Source organism: Lipotes vexillifer, unplaced genomic scaffold (genome assembly GCF_000442215.2).
Source record: "Lipotes vexillifer unplaced genomic scaffold, Lipotes_vexillifer_v1.1 scaffold93, whole genome shotgun sequence".
Taxonomy (NCBI): Eukaryota; Metazoa; Chordata; class Mammalia; order Artiodactyla; family Lipotidae; genus Lipotes; species Lipotes vexillifer.
In genome coordinates, this window is record NW_006786452.1 from 113,115 (window position 1) to 123,693 (window position 10,579).

The 10,579-nt window shown below is 38.6% G+C and overlaps 1 protein-coding gene and 1 non-coding gene across 2 annotated transcripts in view; one reads left to right on the plus strand and one right to left on the minus strand.

Moving 5' to 3' along the window:
* LTN1 (listerin E3 ubiquitin protein ligase 1) overlaps window positions 1–10,579 on the minus strand; it is a 66,317-nt gene that overhangs the window by 47,969 nt on the left and 7,769 nt on the right. Inside the window, exons 5-6 of the mRNA XM_007458798.1 lie at window positions 8,375–8,427; window positions 7,245–7,425 (exon numbers count right to left, since the gene is read on the minus strand). Coding sequence (XP_007458860.1) covers window positions 7,245–7,425; window positions 8,375–8,427 — 234 coding nt within the window. The remainder of the gene's footprint in view (window positions 1–7,244; window positions 7,426–8,374; window positions 8,428–10,579) is intronic.
* TRNAE-CUC (transfer RNA glutamic acid (anticodon CUC)) lies at window positions 3,907–3,979 on the plus strand. Its single transcript has one exon. It is a non-coding gene; the product is annotated as a tRNA-Glu (tRNA).

The window sequence follows — 10,579 nt, forward strand, 5'->3', positions numbered from 1 at the left end:
TGGGAAAAAATATTTGCAAATGAAGCAACTGACAAAGGATTAATCTCCAAAATTTACAAGCAGCTCATGCAGCTCAATATCAAAAAAACAAACAACCCAATTCAAAAATGTGCAGAAGACCTAAACAGACATTTCTCCAAAGAGATATACAGATTGCCAAGAAACAGATGAAAGAATGCTCAACATCATTAATCATTAGAGAAACGCAAATCAAAACTATGAGATATCATCTCACACCAGTCAGAATGGCCATCATCAAAAAGTCTACAAACAATAAATGTTCGAGAGGGTGTGGAGAAAAGGGAACCCTCTTGCACTGTTGGTGGGAATGTAAATTGATACAGCTACTACAGAGAACAGTATGGAGGCTCCTTAAAGAACTAAAAACAGAACTACCATATGACCCAGCAATGCCACTACTGGGCATATACCCTGGGAAAACCATCATTCAAAAAGAGTCATGTACCACAATGTTCACTGCAGGTCTATTTATAACAGCCAGGACATGGAAGCACCCTAAGTGTCCATCAACAGATGAATGGATAAAGAAGATGTGGCACATACATACAAGGGGATACTATGCAGCCATAAAAAGAAACGAAACTGAGTTATTTGTAGTGAGGTGGATGGACCTAGAGTGTGTCATACAGAGTGAAGTAAGTCAGAAAGAGAAAAACAAATACCATATGCTAACACACATATGTGGAATATTAAAAAAAAAAGTTATGAAGAACCTAGGGGCAAGATGGAAATAAAGACACAGACCTACTAGAGAATGGACTTGAGGATATGGGGAGGGGGAAGGGTAAGCTGGGACAAAGTGAGACAGTGGCATGGACATATATACACTACGAAATGTAAGATAGCTAGCTAGTGGGAAGCAGCTGCATAGCATAGGGAGATCAGCTTGGTGCTTTGTGACCACCTAGAGGGGTGGGAGAGGGAGGGTGGGAGGGAGGGAGATGCAAGAGGGAGGAGATATGGGGATATATGTATATGTATAGCTGATTCACTTTGTTACAAAGCAGAAACTAACACAACATTGTAAAGCAATCATACTCCAATAAAGATGTAAAAAAAAAAAAAGAATATATCAGAACAAATTTGGCAGAAATTATCAAAAGAGTGTTGTAAATAATAAAAGGATTAAAAAAAAAAGAACTAACAGGAGCTCAGAAGAGTTGCTGGAGACAAAATTAATGCACAAAAGCATAGCATTCCTATACCACAGTAGAAACAAAATAGAACATGGAATCAAAAAAGGAACCCTATTTCGCAATAGTAACAGAAACCATGAAGTCATGTTCAGTATGGAGTATATTATAAAATACTATTCCAGTATGGCAAGGGCCTAATATAGGCTAAATAATTTTGAGAAAGAAGAACCAAGTTGGAGGGTTTCAGGACTTACCGTAAAACAGTAATAATCAAGAAATTGTGGTAATGGTGTTAAGATAGACACAAAATGTAACGGAGTACGAGTCCAAAATTAAAATCTCGTATGTTCAACTTAATTTTGCCAAAGGTGCCAGGGTGGTGGGGTGAGGAGGAGCTGGTAGTCTTTCAAGAAATGGATACCTATGTGAAAAAAATCTGACTCTCACCTTTATGCCATACACAAAAATTAACTCTAAATAAACCTAAACTATAAAACTTCTAGAATAAAATATAAAAACATCTTTGCAACCTTCAAGTAGGCAAAGGCTCCTTATATAAGAAATGAAAAGTATGAAGTGTAAAAAAAAATTGATAACTGGGACTTTAAAACACCTACTCTCCAAAAACCATGGAAAAAAAGTGAAAAGGCAAGCCACAAACTATAATAAAACATTCATGATACTTTACCTGACAAAATACTTGTATCCAGAATAACTAAAGCATATTCGTAACTCACAAAAACCAAAAACCCAACTTAAAAATAGGCAAAAGAATATCAAGTAGTGACAGACTGATACATTGATCTTCCTGCAAAGAACTATAGACTCTGTGAACCCGACACAAAAAAACTATCCAAGGGCTCTGAAGACTGAAATACACATTTTGGAGGGGGTATCATAACTTGGAGTAAGCAATCACACATACTGAGTTCCCATTTTGTGCAGTGTTGCCCTGAAGGTGGATGCAGTCACCACCACAGAGGCACTGGGGCAGCTACAACTGCAACAGAAAGCCTGACATCCCTCTGGTTGGAGGTACTGAAAGAACCAGGAAAAGGAGCCCAGGGTAACCAAGATGGCAAAAGAGTAGTAGGGAACTCCAGAAAGAAGAGAACCCCCACGTTCTGTGTCTAAACAGTCTAAATCTACAGCTGACACTTGAACCATGCCCGCTGCAGACATGAGAGTTTGCTGAATCTCACCAAGTTGATTGCCCACTAACACAAAGACATCAATGCCCTTTGGAGCAATATAAAATAACCCTGTCTCCAAAACATAACATTCCAAGATACAATCTAAATATATACGTCTAGGATGCAATCTAAATATTTACATGTAGGATACAATCTAAAATCCCTCAACATATGAAAGCCAAGAAAATGTGATCTCAGATGTTATTATCAGACATGTACTTTACAGCAGCTATTATAACTATACTCAGTGAGGTAAAGAAAAATATGCTAACAATGAATGAAAAAATAGGAAACAGATACATGTCATTATACATTTGTCCAAACCTACAGAATATACAACATCAACAGTGAACCCTAATGTAAATTATGGATTCTGGATGACAATGATATCAACAAAGGTTCAGCAATTGTTTAAAAAAAAAACAAAACAGGTACCACTCTGGCGAGAGGATGTTGATAATGGGGGAAGCTATGTATGTGAGGGGCAGGAGATATATGGGAAACCTTGGTACTTTTTCCTCAATTTTGCTGTGAACCTAAAACTGCTCTTAAAAGAAGTCTTAAAAAAGTAGAAAATTTCATCAAAGAAATAGAAAATACAAAACCCAAGTTGAAATTTCAGATATAAAAACTACAACATATTAAATTAAAAATGAGCAAAAGGGTTAAACAGACACCTCAAAAAAACAGAAGATAGGGAATTCCTTGACAGTCCAGAGATTAGGACTCAGCACTTTCACTGCTGGTACCCTGGTTCAATCCCTGGTTGGGGAACTATGGTCCCGCAAGGAAAGTGGTGCAGCCAAATAAAAAAAAAAAAAAAAAAGAAGAAGAAATACAAATGGCCAATAAACACATTAAAAGATGTTCAATACCATTAGCCATCAGGGAAATGCAAATTAAAACCACAATGCAAAGTCTCTACCCCAGAGGTCAGCAAACATTTTCTTTAAAGATTCAGAAAACAAATATTTTAAGCTTTGCAAGCCATACAGACTGTGTTGCAACTACTTTGTTCTGCTATGTTAGCACAAAGCAGCCACATACAATACAAAAACGATTTACAAAAACAGGTCAGGGGGCTTCCCTGGTGGCGCAGTGGTTGAGAGTCCGCCTGCCAATGCAGGGAACACAGGTTCGTGCCCCGGTCCGGGAAGATCCCACATGCCACGGAGCGGCTGGGCCCGTGAGCCATGGCCGCTGAGGCTGTGCGTCTGGAGCCTGTACTCCGCAACGGGAGAGGCCACAACAGTGAGAGGCCCGCGTACCGCAAAACAAAAAAAAAAAACAAAACAACAACAACAAAAAGAAAACAACAACAGGTCAGGTGTGCCAGATTTTGACCCATGAGCTGTAATTTGCCAATCCCCAATGCCACACCCAAGAGAATGACTTAAAACAACGGACAATATTGAAGTAGAGATATGGAACTAAACATCTCATACACTGCTGATTAAGAGTGTAAAATAGTATAACCACTTTGAAATACTGATACAAGCAACAACAAAGAATCTTAAAAACATTATGCTGAGCAAAAGAAGCCAGATACAGGGAATTCCCTGGTGGTCCAGTGGTTAGGACTCTGCACTCTCACTGGCGAGGGCCCAGGTTCAATCCCTGGTTGGGAAACTAAAATCCCACAAGCTGTGCAGCACAGCAAGAAAAGAAAAGAAAAAAGAAGAAAAGAAAAGAAGCCAGATACAGAGTAATATATGGCTCCATTTATATGAAAACCTAAAAAAGACAAATCGAATCTGTAAGTGACAGAAATGTAGATAAATAGTTGCCTAGGTTAAGGGAGAGGATGACTTGCAGGGACACAAGGAACCAATTTTTAAGTGATAAAGATGTTTTACTTCTTGATTGTAGTGGTTATGTGGGTATGTACATGAAGAGTGTATACATCTGTCAAATCTTAAACTGTAAGCTTAAAATGACTGCATTTTATTGTATGTAAATCATACCTTAATAAAAGTTGTTTAAAAAGTTATTCTAGGATATTTTTTAAATACCTGAATAAATTGTGAGATAATTTTAACATGAGGTTCAATAACCTAAAAACAGCAAGTATCCCCAAATCATTCAATGGAACCCCAATCAAAATTCCAGTTAGATTTTATTTTTGAGGAATTCAATAAATTTACTTAAATTTATACAGAAGAATAAAGTTCTAAAACAACTTAGTCTTGAGGATGAAGAAAAGAGTGCCTCCCCTGAGCAATTATTAGGACATATTATAATGTCATTTTAACAGTGGTACTGGTGTAAGAAGAAACAAAGACTAATAGATCAGAAGATAGAGTTTTGAGAAAAACTCATGAACATATGGGAATTTAATATACCATAATGGCAGGACCATAAATCAATAGGGAGAATGAACAGTTTAACTAGGTGATGTTAGGAAAAGTGGCTCACTGCACATGAAGAGAAATGTAACTAGATCTCCACTTAACACCACATAAAAAGGTGGGTTACTGATGGATTAAAAACTTCATATGAAAGATAAAACTCAAGAGATTAAAAGATATAACTGCTAAGAAAGATATAACTATTAAAAAAGGATATAGCTGTTTAAAATGATATAACTATTAAATATAACAATATTTTTATGGCTTAAAAGTGAGAAAGGCCTTCATAAGGCAAAATCAGTGGTTTTGATTACATCAAAATTAAGATTTCTTTATAAAAGAGGACACATGAAAGGTGACAGAATGGGAGATTATTTACAATGCCTAAAAATGACAATAGGACTGATACTTAAAATATACAAGGAACTCTAGTAAAATAAGAAAAAGAGAACTCCAACAGAAAAAAGGGGGTGAAAGATATGAATAAGTAGTTTACAGAGGAAACATAAAAATCTAAAAAGCTTATGAAGAGATGTTAAAAGTCACTAGTTAGCAGAGTAATTAAAATTAAAGAAAGGTATCATTTGAACTCCTAATTAGACTATTGAAAAATAGGAAGTTGAATGATGCCCAGTCCTGGCTACGGTATAAGGATATACAGTAGTCATCATGTATTGATAGTTGAGCCTAGACTAATGCAGCCAACCAGGTAAGCAATCTGACACTACTTCAGAAAATTAAGTACACCTATACTCTTTGACTCAGCAATTCAGAAATTAAGAGAATTTCAGAAAAAGGAATTCTCACAGATCTGGGGATACATGAATGAAGATGCTCACTGCTGCCTTATTTGTGAGAGCAGGGAGTCGAAGGCAATCAGGGTGTCTATCACTGGGGGAATGAACAGGTAAAATGGAATGTATGCAAACTTCTGAGTACTACACATCAGTTAGAAGCCATGGGCCAGATATACATACATACAGTAATGTAATGGATTTAAATATCTCAGGACTTTTTAAAAAACTACTGGGACTTCCCTGGTGGTTCAGTGGGTAAGACCCCATGTTCCCAATGCAGGGGGCCTGGGTTTGATCCCTGGTCGGGGAACTAGATCCTGCATGCATGTCATAACTAAGAGCTCACATGCTGCAACTAAAAGACCCTGTGAGCTTGGGACTTCCCTGGTGGCACAGTGGTTAAGAATCTGCCTCCCAATGCAGGAGACACAGGTTCGAGCCCTTGCCCAGGAAGATCCCACATGCTGCAGAGCAACTAAGCCCGTGCGCCACAATTACTGAGCCTGCGCTCTAGAGCCTGCGGGCTGCAACTACTGAAGCCCTCGCACCTACAGTGCGAGGAAGAGTCGCCCCCACTCGCCGCAACTAGAGAAAGCCCATGTGCAGCAAAGAAAACCCAACACAGCCAAAAAAAATAATTACTTACTTACTTACTTACTTAATTAATTAATTTAAAAAAAGATCCCGCATGCCGCAACTAAGACCTGGCGCAGCCTAAATAAATAAATAAATAAATATTTCTTTAAACAAACAAACAAAAAGTACATGTATAAAAATTAAAGGGCTTCCCTGGTGGCGCAGTGGTTGAGAGTCCGCCTGCTGATGCAGGGGACACGGGTGCATGCCCCGGTCTGGGAAGATCCTACATGCCGCGGAGCGGCTGGGCCCATGAGCCATGGTCACTGAGCCTGCGCATCTGGAGCCTGTGCTCCGCAACGGGAGAGGCCACAACAGTGAGAGGCCCACATACCACAAAAAAAAAAAAAAAAAATTAAAAAAACTACTAAGTAAAAAGCAATAAATGGGATGAAATATAACACAGTACCATTAGTATCATTTATGTGAATTAAAAACACATGCAAAAAGGCTGTGACATGCCTAACAGAGAAAATTAGATAAACTTCATTCAGGCATGATGTCTAGTGCTGTTGTGTGGGAATTCAAAGTTAGTGAATCAACAATATACATTAAATAAGGTGTCTTTAAACAGACACACATAAAACAAGGTTATGTACTGACCAACTGTCAAAAATGTCGTGACAAGAGACTAACAGGAACCTAAGCCTGCATTTCCCCTAAGAGCGATGCTTCGGTGTTCACTAATTCAGTGTTCGTGGACTTCACAGAATATAATCACAGTAAGTAATGAGAATCGACTGCAAAGACGAAAGCACATACATTAATCACACTTAGAACGGGCAGCTGGTGGAGGTGGAAAACGGAGACAGACAGACAAAAGGGAAAAAATAAATACATTAAAAGGAAGAGACTTGCACACACCCAGCAGTTTTAAGGTGCCATGAACAGAGGAAGATGATGATTCAACTCTGAATCTGAGGTCCAAACAACTAAATAAAAAAATGAAAATACAAGAACATTCTAGTAAGAGAGGTAATTCAGTCCCACCACAAAAATGTGTCTGCAGAATTTTAAACATAAACAATAAACATGAAGCCTAAATAAAAACTAACAAGATCGGGGAGAAAAAGGAATCAGAGGAATGTCTTAAAATAAAAAAGATTAAGATACCTGAGGTATACTGTGTTTTCCATACTTCCAAAACTTATTCTGTGATAAAAGAGACTTAAATTTCTCCTCCAGAGAATCAAGCTCATTATCAGGTAGGAGGCAAAGCAATTTTTTCAATGCCAATAAGGAACAAGTTACAACCCGATAGAATTTAGCTTCTCTCTCTTCCTCTGGAATAGTTCTTGATGTAAAAAGAAAATAAATACATATAAGGATTGAGAATAAGACAAACTACATATTCAGCACTTCTATTTTAAATGTTTTATCATTGAGTATCTACCAAAGTTGCTTTATCTCTATATTCATTCTCCCTGTGCCAAACCCCTGCAAAATGCCAATATACATAGAATTTTAATCACATATTATTCGAATAATAAAAGATGAAAGTAAATCAAGAGTTGTGGCTTGAAATAAGTGTGCATGTACACTGCTCTCAGTAGCAGTTAATTGGATGATTAGAGAATAAATAACACTGTACCTAAGAGTACTTTCCCTTACAGATTCTTAATAGTTTGATTAGAACACAAGAGTAAAAAGTAAATGGAACATCTTACTATTCTTACAATAGAACTATTCATAGTTCTTCAACTATTTTCATCCAGACCTTAAAATGGTTCCTGCTATGACTGTCAAAAGGCAAATGTGGGGCTTCCCTGGTGGCGCAGTGCTTGAGAGTCCGCCTGCCAATGCAGGAGACGCGGGTTCGTGCCCCGTTTCGGGAAGATCCCACATGCCGCGGAGCGGCTGGGCCCGTGAGCCATGGCCGCTGAGCCTGCGCGTCCGGAGCCTGTGCTCCACAAATGGGAGAGGCCACAACAGTGAGAGGCCCGCATAACGCAAGAAAAAAAAAAAAAAAAGAAAAAAAAAGGCAAATGTGGAAAAAACCTAAAAACATCTCTGTAAAAGAACCAAACACATGCGCTCCCAGATAATTCAAGTTAAATAGCGGGACAACTTGCAGGTAAAAGCACTTAAAACAGCACCTGGAAAATAGCACTATATTAAGTATTTTCACCTCTACATTTAGCATCCCTTTTTTAAAAAATGTTACATTGAAATTATCATCTTATTACCTATGAGTGAAACATAGTTTCACTTAACCTGAGTTACACAGAAACAATACAACTTACTGTGGGTCACTGAGTGTATCAGGTGTTTCTTTTATAAGATGATCCTGCAGCACCTATGGGGGGGAAAATGCCATAGCCTTGAGATTTTATTGAATTGTCAGTGGTGAAGAGACAGAACATAAACTTCATCTTAACTAAAAGTTTTTATCCCCTTTCTCACAAAAGTAGCAAAATTAAGTAGCAAAACTAAAAGGTTTAAATTTTACCAATGTTTTTCCCGTATCAATCCCCAAGGTTGGCACCTGCTGGGGTAAAGAAGGATAAGGTACTTCTTCCAAACACCTCCAGTTTCCACTGAGAGGAATTTTCCGTTAAATACTCCTGGCCTCTTGCTTCTCCATTCCTCTTGCACACAGCAGTGAAGTGAATGGGATGTCCGATTAGTAAGTTTGGGAGTGAATTAGGCTCTGCTTTCCTCGCCCCTCTTTTTTGAGCACCTCCTTGCTCACAGAGAACACACATTGTGCTCTGCTCCATCATGGAGGAAGGTTTAAGGCTCCATTTGAAATGCTGAGTAAGTCTGCTTACTTCTGGGGTACAGTACTAGCAAGTCCACTGTTCCAGTAATAACCAACATTTACTGAGTTTTTCCATTTACCATGTATTGCTTTGAGCACATTCCATGCATTAACGAAATCCTCAAAACAACTCGAAGTACAAGTTAATTCCTACTTTAACAGATGAGGAAATGGAAGCACAGAAACTTGCCCATATGGTCAAACACCCCAACTAATGGCAGAGTGGACTAGAACCCAGTGGTATGACCCAGAGCCCATGTTCTCTTACAGACACTATGACATTTTGATCTCATTTGCCTAACTCCTCTCTAATAAATTTGTTTCGAACTTAGGAAAGTTCAAACCCAATATCTGTATATCTGTGACACAGCCAACTAAAGGTAAAATAATGGAGGAAATAATCCACATATCCAATGATCAGTTACCCATCCATAATAAAACCAAGAACAAAAAAACCACCAAATAAACAAAACTATGAATAGTCAAATTAACTATCTCAAAATCCATTTTCTAAAACTCTTAAGTGTCCAAACTCATGATACTTCCCTCATAACATTCATCACTTGATATTTTAAAGAAACCAATGATATTTAATTTATAGTTGGGATAGAGAACTCCCTTTGAGAGTATGATTAAACCTACAAACCCTAGGGAATTCCCTCGCAGTTCAGTGGCTCGGACTTAGCGCTTTCAAGGCTGGGGCCCCGGTTCAATCCCTGGTGCGGGAGCTAAGATCCTACAAGCCGTGCGGTGCGGCCAAAAAAACCCACACAACTACAAACCATCACCCTAGAAAAACAACTCTGGACTTGTAAGTATAATGGGAAGCCACAGAAAGGTCGACTAACTGAAAGGAGGGAAGCAGGGAGAAAACAAGGGAGGAGGAGGGAAGGTGTTTAAGTAGGATTATACATAGGGTGCTATGGAAATATAAGAGTACTAAATAAAGAAATAAATGCAAGCATTATCTTTTTTAAAAAAATTTTTACTTCTCCTCAATGGACTCACAGTCCATCTATTTTTATTTCTTGGTATAATACTAACAAATTGGTGTCTAGTTTTTTCCAGTCCATATATCAGGAATAGCAAATAAGGAGAGAAAAAATGAGGAAGGACAGTAGTGTACAAACTAAAAGCCACAAAAGTTATGGCTGATATCGGTCTGGCAAAACTGCTGGCCAAGTGTTGGAGAAACGTATATCTGTTAATGGGAGTACAAATTTGTATGGCCCTTTGAAGGGTAGTTTATCCATATCTATAAAAAATTTAAACCCTTTGACGCAACATACAGTTACTAGAAGTTCTGGTAACTCCCACTCCTACAGAGTATAAAGAAATCTATTCAAGAATGTTCACTGAGGCACAGTGTTTGTTATCATAAAAAACCGGGTAAATAAATATTTTAAAAAATAATAAATAAATAAACCTATTCTTAAAAAAAAACTGGGGAAAAATCCCAAATGTGTATTAAAATGAAAGAAGTTAAGGGGCTTCCCTGGTGGCGCAGTGCTTGAGAGTCCGCCTGCCGATGCAGGAGACGCGGGTTCGTCCCCCGTTTCGGGAGGATCCCCCATGCCGCGGAGCGGCTGGGCCCGTGAGCCATGGCCGCTGGGCCTGCGCGTCCGGAGCCTGTGCTCCGCAAATGGGAGAGGCCACAACAGTGAGAGGCCCGCATAACGCAAGAAAA